We start from the raw sequence: 16,972 nt of genomic DNA on the forward strand, positions 1-16,972 counted from the left end.
CCCTCTCTCCCCCTCTCTCCCCCTCTCTCCCCCTCTCTCCCCCTCTCCCTGCCCCTCCCCTGCTCATGCTGTTTCTGTCTGTCTCAAAATAAATAAACTCTCAAAAATTTAAAAAAATAAATATGTAACTGCATATATGTATGTATACATGTATGCGTTTTTCATGCATACCTCTTAAAGTTATTGAATTGAGAACTCCACAATAGTGCATATTCCATTAGGTAGTTATAATGGCCTTAATTTGATGTGGTGTTTTGTTTTTTAAGTAACCTCTACGCCCAATGCGGGGCTCGAACTCATGACTCTAAGATCAAGAGTCTTGTGCTCTACCGACAGAGCCAGCCAGGCACCTCTGACCTTAATTTGTTTAATACTATTTCCCAGTTTAAGAAAGTGAGATTAGAGAAAGATGACTGTTCTTTTTCTCATTCCAGAATTGCTACTTACTTTATTAGATTGCAATTTGATTGTTGCATCGTTGATTATTGTTTTTTTCATCTAAAGAAAGGGGATATCTTTTCAAGACTGAGTTAGTGTAGTGCTGCTGAAGCTGATCCCTATTCAAGTACCAAAACTAATGACTACAAGTATTTCATTTCTTTACCAATAAAATGCCATATATATATTAGTATTACCATTTTCTTAGGTATTGTTCAAATAATTTTTAAAAGTTGAAATTTTTGAACTAGATTGTATACTTTTTTTTTTTTAATGTTTATTTATTTATTTTGAGAGAGAGATAGCGTACCTGCAAGCAGGGGAGGGGCAAAGAGAGAGGAGAGAGAGAATCCCAAATGAGGCTTCATTCATCTCATGACCATGAAATCATGAACTGAGCTGAAATCAAGAGTTGGACGCTTGGGGCACCCGGGTGGCTGAGTGGGTTAAGCGTCTGATCCTTGATTTCGACTTGGGTCATGATCTTGCAGTTGGTGAGTTTTTGCCCTGCATTGGGCTCTGTGCTGACAGTGTGGAGCCTGTTTGGGATTCTCTCTCTCTCCCTCTCTCAATGCCCCTCCCTCACTCGTTTTCTCTCCCCCTTTCTCTCTCAAAATAAGTAAAGCAAGAGTCGGTCGCTTAACCAACTGAGCCACCTGTGCCCCCCCCTAGATTGTATACTTTAATGTAATTTTAAATGTGTTTAGTAAGGATTAATAAAGAATATAAATATTTCAAAAATTAAATAAATGTAGTATAAAGTATTATAGTGAGTGATATAAAATAATATATTTTACATGCAGAAATTATATTGACCTGGTAAGATTATTGTTTTTGTTTTTATTTTAGTATTTAAATATTTGGCTGAAAAATATCTTCAGAAACTCAAACAGCAAATAGCTGAGGATCCAGAATTAATGCATTCAAGTAGTAACAAAATTGGTAAGTACTCAGAAAGTTTTAGTCCCATGTTTACCTGGTAAATTTATTTTCATTCGTTATTATCATATTTACTATTTTTTTAATTAAAAAAATTTTTTTAGTGTTTATTTTTGAGAGAGAGAGAGACAGAGCATGAGTGGGGGAGGGGCAGAGAGAGGGGGAGACAGAATTCAAAGCAGGCTCCAGGGTCTCTGAGCTGTCAGCACAGAGCTGGATACTGAGTTCGAACTCATGAGCTGAGAGATCATGACCTGAGCACAGCCCCAGTCAGACTCCTAACTGATTGAGCCACCCAGGTGCCCCATATTTACTATTTTTTAATACAATATATTCCTTTCTTAAAAAAATGTGATTAGGAAGTATTAGATAAGCTATTAAAAAAATTTTTTTTAATATTTATTTTTGAGAGAGAGAGAGAGAGATACAGACTGCAAGTGGGGGAGGGGCAGAGAGAGAAGGAGACAGAATCTGAAGCAGGCTCCAGGCTCCAGGCTCCAAGCTGTCAGCACAGAGCCCAATGCGGGGCTCGAACTCACAAACTGCCAGATCATGACCTGAGCCGAAGTCAGACACTTAACCAACTGAGCCACTCAGGTGCACCCCTCAGGTGCAATTTTTAAACTTAGTATCTGGTCTCATATTAAAAGGTATATTGAGTTAAAAGATTTTTTTTTAACTATTGAATTTTCTAAATTCATTTTGTATTTTAGGAGAACAGAGATAAAGACTTTAAAATGGTCTGTTCTATAAATAAAGAAGCTCTTAACACATGTTCTGTACTTGTACTGTCTCCATACACTTTACTGATTTTATTTTTAATGCTAAATGCCTGCAAAGTTTAGCATTTCCTGAAGAACAAGTGTATTGTCTTCTCTGTAACAATAACTGACTAACCATGTCTTCTTGCTTGTTGCTTTGGCTTCCAAGAAGTTGAGAACCAAATTTTCTGTTTCTAAGGACTTTTTTTTTTTTAATGTTTATTTAATTTGAGAGAGAGAGTGAGAGAGTACACATGCATGTGAGTGTGAGCAGGGGAGGGGCTCTCAGCGCAGAGCCCAACTTGGGGCTTGATCTCAAAAACTGCGAGACCGTGACCTGAGCCCAAATCAAGAGTTGGACGCTTAACTGAATGAGTCACCCAGGCGCCCCTGTTTTGTTTTGTTTTGTTTAAATTTTTTTTTTAATGTTTATTTATTCTTGAGACAGAGACAGAGCGTGAACAGGGAAGGGGCAGAGAGAGAGCGAGACACAGAATCTGAAATAGGTTCCAGGCTCTGAGCTGTCAGGCACAGAGCCTGACGTGGGGCTTGAACCCACGAACTGTGAGATCATGACCTGAGCCGAAGTCGGACGCTTAACCGACTGAGCCACCCAGGCGCCCTGTTTTGTTTTGTTTTTAATGTTTTATTTATTTCTGAGAGAGAGATCACAAGTTGTAGAGGGACAGAGAGTGCAGGGGACAGAAGATCTGAAGCAGGCTATGCACTGAGAGCAGCAAGCCTGATGAGGGGCTTGAACTCATGAACTGCAAGATCATGACCTGACCTGAAGTCGGATGCTCTGCTGACTGAGCCATCTAGGTGCCCCAGGCGCCCTTGTTTCTTAAGTTTCTGTGTAGTCTTTTAAGGACTTCATATCTGTATTCTATCCAACTCCCCCCCCCCCCCCCCGCCACTAAGTAGTTTAGAAATTGGAGATTACATTTTAAGACCAGCACAGTTCAAAATGGAAACTCTAATAGTTAAACATTTTCTTTTATTTCATCCTTTTATCTACTCATCACTTGAATTATCTATAGACCATTTTGTTGTTGTTTTAGCCAAATAGGAAAATTTTACATTACTACCTGCTTTTATATATGCAGTGTTTTTATTAACATAAAATCTCACAAATACTGTTGTTACCTACAGATCTGGTATTCTTGAGGAAATTATACAATGTAAAAGATAATAAGTGAATTTATTAAAATTATCATATTTACTGGTTCCAAATTTCAGAAATGGATTGTTAGTGAAAAGATGCAGAGCAGTGTATATAGTTCATCACTATTTTGGTAGTCAAGGAAGGAAAGAAGAATATATATGTGCATTTTTGCTTACATATGCATAAACTATTTTTGGAAGGATACATAGGAAAAGTGATAAAACATGCATGCATTAGGGAAGGTAATCTGGTGATGTGAAAGGGAGACTTCATTGTAATCCTTTTTTTGTATCCTTTGAACTTTGAATGATGTATATTGGCTATTAAAAATAAATTGGATGGCTTAGTTGGTAGAGCAGGTGACTCTTGATCTCAGGATTGTGAGTTCAAGCCTCATGTTTACTTTAAAAAAAGATCGTAGAGTTTAAAAAAATAATAAATGAAATGAAAACAAAAGCTTAAAATTATAAATACTGAACATATTACGAACTTACTAAGAAACTGGATGCACAGTTTACATTTGGTAACCCTGAGCTGCATCAGTGCCTTTCTCTGTGCTTTCTCTCAATTTATACAGGTGTCTTTAATACATCTGGTGGAAGTCACTCAGGTCAAAATTCAAGTACCCTTAATGGTGGAGATGTCATCAATCTTAGACCCAACAAACAGAGGACCAAGAAAAACAGAAATCCTTTTAGCAGCTGTAGCATACCCTAAAATGTTTTAGGGAGGAAAAAAGTTGAATTGTATTGTGCAATTCCGTAAGAAACACATCCAGCTGTCATGGTATGTTACAAGTTTTTTTTTTTAAGCAGACTTTGCACCTAATGGCTCTCTGAAAGTTGACAGACTTAAATACTGTTCTGCAGTGCTTTTCAGATGGAGTGACATCTTTGGTGGAAAAATTACTGCCTTGTGGACTCGTTTTAATTTTTTTGCATCAGACGAAGCTTCTCCTGTTTTTGAAGGAATGGTCCATAAGAAGTGTCAAAAAACAGGTTTTGCTGAATTTGAAACGCTGGAAAACATAACTGAAATGCCTAAATATGTTGGTACAGATTTTAATATTATGGGTCAAGGAAAGATAGCAAGCGTTCTTTTTCTGAAGTTGGTCATATAGCTTTTTGGAAAGTAGTACTGAATCTGAATACTTACAAAAAAATAATATTGAAAGGTAAACTCTAAATCTTGCCAGACTGCATTGGTGTGTATTTTGGCAATGTTACTTGTGCAATATCTGTATAATTTAGAATGTGGAGGTATGCATGCAGATATCTGGTACTGAAGTATAGTGACGGTATGTTCAGTATTTAAGGAAACATAGAATCTAATTCATTCATAAAATCATTTACACATTGTGTGTATGTTAAAAGTTTTTATTTTCAAATAAGAAATTCCAGACATATATTTTGCAAAATGAGCTCAGATTTTAAAAGTGCTTTAATCATTTACACATTGTGTGTATGTTAAAAGTTTTTATTTTCAAATAAGAAATTCCAGACATATATTTTGCAAAATGAGCTCAGATTTTAAAAGTGCTTTGTGCCAAATATATCATACCTAATTTTTACAGTGCTTTACTATCAGAATTTATATTGTTTATAATGTCTTTTAAAAGCAGTTTCCCTCTCTGACAGAGTAGATACAAGTCGAGTATAAATGTTTTAATGCTAGAATATCTCCTAGGTGAGACCTGTTGCAAAATCTCTTTCCTACGTCCATCCGTAAGTGCGGTGAGCTTGTGCTGGCCAGGTCACAGCGCACCTGCAGTTATCCCTTAGGTCCTGTGAAGTGCGATGGTACTTCCAATACCTTTCGCTGCTGACTGAAATGCAATTTTGAACTTTTAAGATTGTGCTAATAATGTTTTTAAATGCAGAAGAAATGATCTTTGGTCTTAATCTGCATTATGGATTTTATAATGCCCTGCAACTCTAAAGCATCTTTTCGTTTACACATTTTGTATGGTATTTTAAGATTATCACTTAAAAATTTCTATAAACTTCAGTTTGTATAGCACTTTCTCAAGAGCTCTGTTAACACCAAATACAAAATAATTTCTTTTAAGAAACAATTTTCATACGTAATCATGTGACAGCATAAATTTTGTGACTTGGGACAGGAGCTTTCCAACTAAGATAACTGCATGAACTCTGTTAAAAAGTGATTATCATTCATCAGTGACTTTGTTTTTAACCCTTGCTATCTACCTGGTTTTTACAGGATTTCAAGATGTGTAAAAATAACTTTTTTTTGAAAATGTGTCAAAGTCGTTTTTCATTATTTGTACTATATGCGTAACGTTATATGTATTTCTTTTGTATGTTTTCTCTCTTTCTCTTTCTCTCTTTCTCTCTTTCTCTCTCTCTCTCTCTCTCTCTTTCTCTCTCTTTCTCTCTCTTTCTCTCTCTCTCTCAAAGTTTTCCATCCGCACCGTCCTCCTCCCTCTGTCCAGATTACTATTAAGAAGATAATAGAAATTTCTGGGGCAAGTCCTTAGTAAGTGGTCAAGAGTGAATGTTTGCCTTTTCATAATACTGAAATAATCTGGCATTATCTATTTTAAAGTAATATAACAAGTTTATTTTTATGTCACCAGTTGTCTCCATACCCATTGCTGGCCGTGGGATAGGTGTTGGGGGAAACAAACTCAGTGCCTAACAATGGGTACCTGTTAATGATTCATCTTTCCTTTTTTTCTCTCTTAAAATACAGTCTCTTTAATTTTTGCACAAAATATATTTTGTGGCGAATTGTTTTGTGGTCTTTAGTAGCCAAAGAAAATCATGTATGTAATATGCTCACATGTGTTCTATTTGAGATTAATTAAATGTGTGTGGGAAAGAGTTTGCTAGCTTTCTATATAATCTCTGATGATTGTTGAAGTTTCCTGATATTTGTAATATAATTTTACATACTTAGTTTTGTCCTTTTTTCTTTTCATAAGAACTGAAGAGAGATCTTTGTTACACATTTGAATTTTTATTTGCACTTGTGTATTTTAAACCTAACCATAATTGATCATTTTAAATAACTAAGTGTGTCTGAAAATCAGTCACAAATTATATGTTAAATACTTCCTCAGTTTAATTCTAAAGCCTTCAAAGTTGACATTAATTTTTTTCTTGAGACCCTTAATTCTCTTAAATAACCATTAATTTCTAAGGAGCTATGGATGCTAAAGAAAAAACTGTGTAAGACTCCAGGATGTTGTTTGTGCATTTTTACATTATGGCTGGTTTTTAGTATACAGACACATAGCTGTGGGATAATTGCCATATTGCAGAGTTCCTTAAGTTTCCTTTTCTCTTTCAGTCAGTCTACTGAATTAAATAGCATACAGAATAGCTCACGTAAGGCAATATACCATTGAACTTTGAACAACACCAGTTTGAGCTGTGTGGGTCCACTTACATGATTTTTTACAATACTGTAAAATACAATACTGTATTTTTCTTCCTTACAGTTTTCTTAATAACCTTTTCTTTTCTCTGGCTTGCTTATTGTAAGAATACAATATACAATACATACAACATACAAAATATTTGTTAATAGTTTATTTTATTCGTAGGGCTTTCAGTCAATTGTAGGCTATTAACTTTTGGGGGAGTCATTATACTTGTATTTTCCACTGTGCAGGGGTCAGTGCCCCAATCCCTGTGTTGTTCAAGGATCAACTGTATTTCTGTTGTTATTAGTGCCATAAGATGATATCAGCTGCCATTAATTTAGTACTTACTATCAGGTAGGAACTATACAAAGTACCTTGCAAACAATAATTTAATCTTTGCAACTCTATGGAGGTATTATTATTCCCTCCCTGTTTTTGAGAAAAAGGAGAACGAAGATGTGAGAGAAGTTTGTCAGTTGCATACTAGTTAGCAGCAAAGCCATTTTCTATCCCATTTTATAACTAGTAATTTTCATATAGTCCAGACATAAAAAGATGTGCTGTCTTCTCATTATACTTTACTATCTAATATATATATGTATATATGTGGATTTGATACTGCTTTATATATGCAGTTATATTTTATGGAGGAATTACTGCTAAGAACATTTTCAGATTATAAATGTTCTAACATATTAATTTCTTATTTGATGCATTTATTTTAAAAAGAAAACTAAAATAATAAAGAATAACTTTATTTTTCAATCAGAAGTCTAATTTCTCATCTGAAATTACGGGGAGGGAAGTATCTTAAAAGACTGATTTAATCATATTTTAGTGTATATTTATTTGATAGTTTTGTCTAAAAAATTAAAGAATTAAAACATGATGAAAAGCTTTTGAATTGGGATTATGTACTTAGTAAGCAAAAGAAATAAGTTAACCATTTTCAAGTACATTATAAAAGGTTTATATAAAGGGAATTCTGACCAGCCATTTTTAATTAAAGTAGAAGATCATAGGTGAAGGAGTAAGCTTGGTTATATTGATTATTAAATGCTGAAATCATTTAATGAAGTTAAGTAATCTTCATAAATGAAAATATTAAATAAAAAAAATAGAGGCACCTGCCTGGCTCAGTCAGTAGAGCATGTGACTCTTGATCTTGGGGTTATAAATTTGAGCCCCACATTGTGTAGAGATTACTTAAAAATAAAATCTTTAAAAAATATATTTTATCCATGCTGAATGCCAATTTGGATGCAGAAGTTGTCATAAAAAGATTTTTATTTTCCCAATTGCTTATATCTCTTAGAATTCAGTTTTTCATATATTAAGTGACAGATTCACTTCAACATATTTCTATTATTTTCAATTGTTTAAGAGAAATCAAAGGCTAGATTTGCTTTCTCCTTGGTTGTTGTAGCATGTGTGATTCCTTTATATCTCTTATATTCTATCTTTGTGCTGTCATTAAATGTGTACATATTTCATCTCTTCTAATTCAAATGTTATTCAAATTTTTCTATTTTTAAAACTGTAATGAGGATACTTTGCTCTCCTATTAGAGTATAAGAAAAAACACCATGTCATACCAATCTTGAAATTTCCTCGTATGGCTTTACACAGATTTATAAGTTACACTAATCAGCAGATTATAAACAAACACCTAAGATTTAAATGTGTGATACTTATTGCTGAGAGAAATTAAAGGAGATTTAAATAAATGGATATATTATATACACGATTGGAATACTCAATATTGTTTTGTTGTCAGCTCTTTCTAAATTGATCTGTAGATTCAGTGCAGTCAAAATCCCAGTAGGCTTTTCACTAAAAATTTCAAGCTTATGTAAAAGCTATGTGATGAACCTACAATAGCTAAAACAGTTTTGGAAAAGAACAGAGTTGAGGGACTGAGTCTCTATGATTTTTAAGACCTTGGGTATGGATGGGTACTGTAAACAAGACACATAGATCATTGAAATACAAATAGAGTCCAGAAATACACCCACACAAATATGATCAAATGATTTTTTTTTTATGTTTGGTTATTCTTGAGAGAGCGCGTGACCATGAGTGGGGGAGGGGCAGAGAGCGAGTGCACTGACACTGCGTTTGTCAGTGCAGAGCCTGACACAGGGCTCAAACCTACAAACCGTGAGATCATGACCTGAGTTGAAGTCAGATGCTCAACCAACTGAGCCACCCAGGTGCCCCTATCGAGTGATTTTTAAAAAATACTCCACAATAATTTCATGGGGAAAGGGAAAATGTGCTGGAATAACGATATTTTGAATCTCAGGCCTTATCTCATACTACCCTTGAAAAGTAATTTGTAGTGTACTATTAACCTAAATGTAAATGAAAGCAAAAGCTAAGGCTTTTAAAAGAGAACAGGAAATACCTTCATGACCTTGGGGTAAGCAAGTATTTCTTCGAACCCAGAAAACACTAACTATAAAAGAAAATTGATAAGTTGTACATAATAAAAATTTTAAATTTCTCCTTATCAAGGGGCACCTGGGTGGCTCAGTCGGTTGAGTGTCTGACTTTGGTTTCTACTCAGGTCATGATCTCAGGGTTCTCAGGATCTAGCCCCATGTTGGGCTCCATACTGACAGCCTGGAGCCTACTTGGGATTCTCTCTATTTCTGTCTCTCTCAAAATAAGTAAACTTTAAAAACAAAACAAAAAATTTCTCATCAAAAGACTTGGTTAAGAAAATGAATAGACAAGTATATTCGTAATGATCATGTCGTTAGGGATTTATATCCATAATATATTTTTGGGGAGCCTGGGTGGCTCAGTCGGTTAAGTGTCCAACTTCGGCTCAGGTCATGATGTCACGGTTCGTGGGTTTGAGCCCCGTGTCAGGCTCTGTGCTGACAGCTCAGAGCCTGGAGCCTGTTTCGGATTCTGTGTCTCCCTCTCTCTCTGCCCCTCCCCTGCCCTCTCTCTTCTTCTCAAAAATACATATTTAAAAAAATAATAAAAAGCATAATATATATTTTTAAAACCTTACAATTCATTTATAAAAGTAAAAATGAGCAAAATACTTTAACAGACACATTACAAGGAAAAGTATATGAATGGGCATTAAGTACATGGAAAAACGCTCAACATCATTAATCATCGTATAAATGCAAGTTAATACAACAATACGATTATATCAGACACCTCTAAAATAGCTGAAATTAATGACTGACAAAATATTTGCATAGATGTGGAGAAACTGGAATTCTGGCTCAACCACTTCAGAAGCCTTGGCAGTTTCTACTAAAATTAAAGATATGTCATCTGTATGACCCAGAAATTTCATTTCTAGGTATTTACCCAAGAGAAATAAAATTTTAGGTATATGAAAATGAATGTTCATAGCAGTTTTAAAATAGCCCCAAACTGGAAACAACCTAAATATCCACCAACACATGAAGTTGTACAAATTGTAGTATATTCATTAAATGAAATGCTACTTATAATTAAAGAGAACAAATTATTAATATACAAAACAACATGAATCTCAAAAACTATGCCGAATGAAGTCTGAAACAAGAGTATGTGCATATAATTTCATTTATATGAAGTTCTAGAGTAGGCAAATTTAAGATTAAAAAAATAACAGTGGTTGCCTCTGGAAACGTGCATTGACAAGAAAAAGGCACAGAATGTTTTTGGGTGAGGGAGATATCTTGATATGGGTATGTGTTAGACAACTATGCACGATGCGTATGTATGTATGCATACACAGCTATATGCGTGTATCAAAACACATTGAATTCTACACTATGACCTGTATATTTCACTAAATTACACCTCAATAAAAAATTAGAAAAATAATGTGCTTCTTTTCTGGGAAATACTACCTTCATGATGAGTTATATTTAGATTAATAATTATTTGGGACTACTTCTAAGAAAGGTGGTGGCTTAAGCACTAGCCATTTGGATATCCTTTATGGAAACTGACCAAATGACCAATGGAATATAAAATAGAGGAACAACCTGAGTAGTAGATAGTCTCCAAAGATGTCCCCCAAATAATTCTGCCCCTTCTTGTACATATATGCAGCTACTTCCATCAGGAGGGAGAATTTATGTCTCCTTTTGAATCTGATGTGGGCTTGTAACTGCATTACCTAGTTGAATGCAGAGAAGAAACATTCTGGGATCTCTGAAACCAGGCATTAATAAGCCTTCTGCTCCTTCCTCTGAAACCCAGTAGCCATGCTATGAGAAAACTTGAGTCAAGGGGAAAAGGATAAAGGGCTCCACCTAGTAGTACTAGCTGAGCTCACATATGATAGCCAGCACCAACCTGGAGCCATCTTGGAAATGAATCCCCTAGCCTGAGTCAAACCAACCTTACTAGTGCCATACAGAGCAGAGATGAGTGCCCCTTTGAGCCCTGCCCAAATTACAAAATCACAAGCAAAGAAACTGATTATTGCTTTAAGTTACTAAATTTTGGAGTTGTGTGTTACATAACAATTGGTAATTAAAACAACTTGCATTAATATGAGGATATGGAAAATACCAACTACATGGCACAAATTTCAAGGAGTTTTTCCCAAGTGGTATATATGGAACCAGATCAAAGTAGGACATGTAGGGCTTGCTCATAATTCCTTTCCTGAGGAAGGAAGGAGTGCTGGGCTTCAGAGGGTATGTAGAGGAAATTCTGATGAAATGCTTAACACAAACCTTTTAGGATTCTGGTTGGGGTTGTATACATATTATAGATTAATTTGGGGTGAATTGTCATCTTCGTCGTGTTGAGTCTTCAGGAACATCATATTTACTCATTTTACAACATTTATTTACTCAAGTCTATGTGTATGTGTGTATTTGCCAGTAAACTTTGAAATTTGTTAACTTTTCTGGTTGTTCATCCTAACAAAGTATCTATATTGGTCCAGTATTAGGATTTCAAATAAATTGTGTTGGAGATTATCTGGGTCCTTGGGCAAATCTTTTGGTTTCAAGAAGGGGTAAAAGTTGGGGTGCCTGGGTGGCTCGGTTGGGTGTCCGACTTCGGCTCAGGACATGATCTAATGGTTCATGGGTTTGAGCCCCACATCGGGCTCTGTGCTGACAGCTCAGAGCCTGGAGCCTGCTTCAGATTCTGTGTACCCCTTCCTCACTTGTTCTCTCTCTCTCTCTCAAAAATAAATAAATTTTTAAAAAATTTTAAAAAAAGGGGTGTAAAAGTTTATATTCAGTGATTTTGCAAGATTTATAGTATAAACAGCTTGTTTGAAGTAGGAAGGAAGCTATCTCAAACAATTTCTCTAAAAATTTTTTTTCACTGATGTGCTAATCCGTTGCCTCTCAAGGTTTGTTCTCAAGGTTTGTTCCTTGGCACTGCCCTCCCTTCCCACACTCACCCTGGCAACAGGCACTGATCCTCATTTTAGAGGTTCACAGGCCCCTCTGTGCTCCACTTCACAAGGGCAGGCTTAAGGAGCTGCGGTTCTGGCAGGGCCTCCTGCTGACAGCCTGAAGCTCTACTGCCCTCTCTCTAGTATGGGGGTGTGGGTTCAGTTATGGACATCATCACTAATTACCCAAGCAGGCTTTTCCTTTTTCATTTATTGACTTGCAGGTTGCTCATTTCCTCCTCGCCCCCACCTCCACCCCCTCTGGTTTTGTTTGCACTTTGTCTTATAGAAATTGCTCTGGCCTATACCATCTCTTTTTCCATCCCTGAAACAGAATTGTTCCTGTATTTATATTATACTGGCCATTTTTGAAAACATCCCTAAAATGGGAAGTTTCAGAATTATCTTTCTTTTTTTTTTCTTATATTTTTTCAAAAAATTTTTAAGTTTTAGATATTTATTTTGAGAGAGGGACAGCATGAGTGAGGGAGGGGTAGAGAGAGGGAGAGAGAGAATCCCAAGCAGGCTCCACGCTACCCACACAGAGTCTGATGTGGGGCTCAAATTTACAACTCAAATTAGGAGATCATGACCTGAGCCGAAGAGCCAAGAGTTGGACGCTTAACGGACTGAGCCACCCAGCTGCTCCCAGAACACCTTTCTTAAGCAGATAGCTGATTATAACCAAATTTTAATGGTTCTCTTTAAAATCCAAATATCTTAGCATTCAGGACTCCCCAAAGTTTTACTCCAGCTCACCTTCTTACTTTGCTTTTATGTATCTGATATTTTGACCATTACTGCTTTTAGAACATACCCTGAGTTTGCCATCTTGGGTCTTTTATTTCCTGACCCCAAATGTCCACTCATTTATCACATAGTTGTGGACTGCCTCATATACCAAACACTATAAGTAGTAATGTTTTTTTTTTAAACCAATCATGCTTAAACTTTGGAAGAAAATGTTTTCTTTGATCAAAACTATATTTTGTGTGTCTAAATGTTTAAAAATATTGAAGTTTAAACTGTGACAATATACAGAGCCTATCTATTGACATGTGAGTTGTGTTAATGCCAGTGGTTCACATGTAAGGAAGTGAGTTAAACTCATCCTGAACCAGATCATGATGCAGTAGGATGTGAAGCCATGAGCAGTGTCAGCTAATGGTAAATTAAGAGGGGAATAACGCTGAAGGAGTCTGTAGGTTTGTGGTGAAGAATAATTCCATAAATAATAACAGAACAGACAGCATGGCAAAAGATATAGTGGATTCTATCTTTAATTATAGATGCCAGGTGCTATGACTGATTGTGTCCCCTCCCCCCTAACCCTCAAATTCATATGTTGAAATCCTCATCTCAAGTGTGATGGTATCAGGAGGTAAGGCCTTTGAGAGCAAGGCCTTCATGAATGAGATTAGTGCTCTTATAAATGGGACCCCAGGGGGCTCATTTGCCCTTTCTGCCATGTGAAGACACTACAAAAGATGTCTACCCATGAACCAGGAAATAGGTTCTTACTGGACACCAAATCTGCTGGTGCCTTGGTTTTGAACTTCCCAGTCTCCAGAACTGTAAGAATTAAATTTCTGTTGTTTATAAGCCATTCATTCTATGGATGCTGTGTATATATATATATATATATATATATATATATATGTGCGTGTGTGTGTGTGTGTGTGTGTATGTATTAATGTTTATTTTTGAGAGAGAGAGAGCAGGGAGGAACAGAGAGAAGGGGACAGAGGATCTGAACCAGGCTCTGTGCTGACAGCAGTGAACCCAATGTGGGGCTTGAACTCATGAATCGTGAGATCATGACCTGAGCCAAAGTCAGACACTCAACCAGCTGAGCCACCCAGATGCCCCTGGATGCTATGGTTTTTTCTTTTTCTTTAAAAAAAAATTTTTTTTTTTACATTTATTTATTTTTGAGAGACAGAGAGAGAGCATAAGTAGGGGAGGGGCAGAGAGAGAATGAGACACAGAATCTGAAGCAGGCTCCAGGCTCTGAGCTGTCAGTACACAGCCTGATGCAGGGCTTGAACTCACACACTGTGAGATCATGACCTTAGCCGAAGTTGGATGCCCAACCAACTGAGCCACCCGGGCACCCCTATGGTGTTTTCTTAAAGCAGCCCAAAGGAACTACGACAGAAAATGGGTACTGAGAAGTAGGGTGCTGCTGTAATAAATACCTAAAAATGTGGAAGTAGCTTTGGAACTAAGTAATGGGCAGAGACTGGTAAAGTTTTGAGGTACATGCTAGAAAAACCCCGTATGTCCGTGAATGGACCATTAAGTGTGATTCTGGTGAGACCTCAGAAAGAAAAGAGGAGAGCTGTGGAGGAAGCTTCAGTCCTATTAGAGAATACTGAAGTAATTCGGAGCAGGATGTTGGAAGGAACATGAATGGTGAAGACCATTCTGGTGAGGTCTCAGACAGAAATGAAGAACCTGTTAGGGAAACTGGGGGAAAGGCAATCTGTTATAAAGTGGCAAAGAACTTGGCTGAATTGTGTTCATGTTTTAGTGTTTTGTTCTACCTTCCACATTCCCAGTTGGTCTTGCTTCTACTTGCCATTTCTCATGCATCCTACACATTGCTGCCAGAATGATCTTAAGCGAAATTAATTTGTAAAATCATTGGGGCACCTGGGTGGCTCAGTTGGTTAAGTGTCTAATTCTTGACTCAGCTCAGGTCTTCATCTCAGGGTTGTGAGGTCAGGCCCCGTGTTGGGCTCTGCACTGGGAATGAAGCCTACTTAAAAAAAAATTAATTAATAATAATAATAATAATAATAAATTGTAAAATATTCTGCTTCAGAGCCTTGAATCATATTCATTGCCATATTGTCAAATTCTTTAGTAGGACCTTGCTCTTATATTGCTCTCTAGTCTTCACTCTAATCTGCTATAGTGAATACATTGTAGTTCACAGATTGCATCTGTTATTTAAAATTTCTGTGATGTTGATCAGTCTGTTTCTTCTCCTAGAATTTTACTCTTCTCCTTCCTTGCCTTCCTAACTCCTGAATGTTCTTTAAGAATTCATGTCAGTACCTTCATCCCTCAGGAAGTCCTCCCTTATCATCGTGTGCTAAATTAAGTGTCTTCACTTAATTCTACTTCTTCTGGAATTCCCCTCTATGATTCCCCTCTATGATTATATTTATACCATACTACTTCTTAATCTGCTATTTAAATTTTGGTCTGCTTCAGAGCACCTACAATGTATCAGGCACCATACTAAATCTAAGAGGTAAAGTAATGATCAACAAAGACACAGTTCTTGCTCTTAGGGAGTTCAGAGACTAAAAAGAAGTCAGAAATTAAGCAAGGAATTGTAAATGCTCCAAAAGAAATATAAATTCTATGGTAAGTATAACAGAGAGACCTCAGGGATCAGGAATCTTTAGGCTGAGACATTTCTCTCCCTCCATTAGACCATGAGCAACTTGAGACCGGTGAGAAATTATGTTGGTCTTAATGGGCACTTCATAGCTGTTCATGAGTGAATACCTATGTTCCATGATGGAAAGCTCTTTATTTCATGAGGCAGCAGATTAAATTTTTAGACTCCTCTAATATTTTTTCTTTAAAAAGTTTTAAAGTTTATTTATTCATTTTAAAATTTACATTCAATTTAGTTAACATATAGTGTAATAATGATTTCAGGAATAGAATTTAGTGATTCATCACTTACATATAACACCCAGTGCTCATCTCCATTAAGTGTCCTCCTTAATGTCCTTTGCCCATTTAGTCCACCCCCCCCCCACCCAAAACCCCTCCAGCAACCCTCAGTTTGTTCTCTAAGAGTTTCTTCTAGTTTATCCCTCTCCCTGTTTTTATATTATTTTTGCTCCCCTTTCTTTATGTTCATAAAGAACATAAAGAACAAAACAAACTGTTTTGTATCATAAGTTCCTCATATGAGTGAAGTCATATGATATTTGTCTTTCTCTGACTGACTTATTTTGCTTAGCATAATACCTTCCAGTTCCATCCACATAGTTGCAAATGACAAGATTTCATTCTTTTTGACCTGGACCACTTTCTTACAACATACACAAAAATAAACTCAAAATGGATCAAAGACCTAAATGTAAGACAGGAAGCCATCAAAATCCTAGAGGAGAAAACAGACAACAACCTCTTTGACCTAGGCAAGGGGAACTTCTTACTTGACATGTCTCCAGAAGCAAGGGAAACAAACGCAAAAATGAACTATTGGGACCTCATCAAGATAAAAATCTTCTGCACCACAAGGGAAACAATCAGCAAAACTGAAAGGCAACAGAAAGAATGGGAGAAGATATTTGCAAATGAAGTATCAGATAAGGGGTTAGTATCCAAAATCTATAAAGAATTTATCAAACTGAACACCCCAAAAAAATCCAGTGAAGGAATGGGCAGAAGACATGAGTAGACCCTTTTCCAAAGAAGACATCCAAATGGCTAACAGACATATGAAAAAATGCTCCATGTCATTCATCATCAGGGAAATACAAATCAAAACCACAATGAAATACCACCTTGCACTGTCAGAATGGCTAAAATGAACAACTAAGGCAACAACAGATGTTGGTGAAGATGCAGAGAAAGGGGAACACTTTTGCACTATTGGTAAGAATGCAAACTGGTGCAGCTGCTCTGGAAAACAATATGGAGCTTCCTCAAAAAATTAAAAATAGAACTACCCTACGACTCAGCAATTTAATTACTAGGTATTTATTCAAAGGATATAGGAGTGCTGTTTTGAAGGGGCACATGCACCCAAATGTTTATAGGAGCACTATCAACAATAGCCGAAGTATGGAAAGAGCCCAAATGTCCATTGACTGATCAATGAATAAAGATGTAGTACATGTATATAATTAAGTTTATTTCTTTTG

At 36.3% G+C, this 16,972-nt stretch overlaps 1 protein-coding gene across 2 annotated transcripts in view; it reads left to right on the forward strand.

Moving 5' to 3' along the window:
- RAB23 (RAB23, member RAS oncogene family) overlaps positions 1 to 8,438 on the forward strand; it is a 38,186-nt gene extending 29,748 nt beyond the window's left edge. Inside the window, exons 6-8 of one of the 2 annotated variants that reach the window (XR_007462550.1) lie at positions 1,288 to 1,380; positions 3,881 to 4,089; positions 4,173 to 8,438. Coding sequence is in view for 1 of the 2 variants with exons in the window: in XM_049652862.1 (XP_049508819.1) it covers positions 1,288 to 1,380; positions 3,881 to 4,020 (233 nt within the window). In the remaining variant the exon portion in view is untranslated. Of the gene's footprint in view, positions 1 to 1,287; positions 1,381 to 3,880 lie in introns of both variants that reach the window. The other variant, XM_049652862.1, reaches the window with a different exon arrangement.
- Positions 8,439 to 16,972: the final 8,534 nt, after the last annotated feature.

Source organism: Panthera uncia (genome assembly GCF_023721935.1).
Source record: "Panthera uncia isolate 11264 chromosome B2 unlocalized genomic scaffold, Puncia_PCG_1.0 HiC_scaffold_24, whole genome shotgun sequence".
NCBI classification, from domain to species: Eukaryota; Metazoa; Chordata; class Mammalia; order Carnivora; family Felidae; genus Panthera; species Panthera uncia.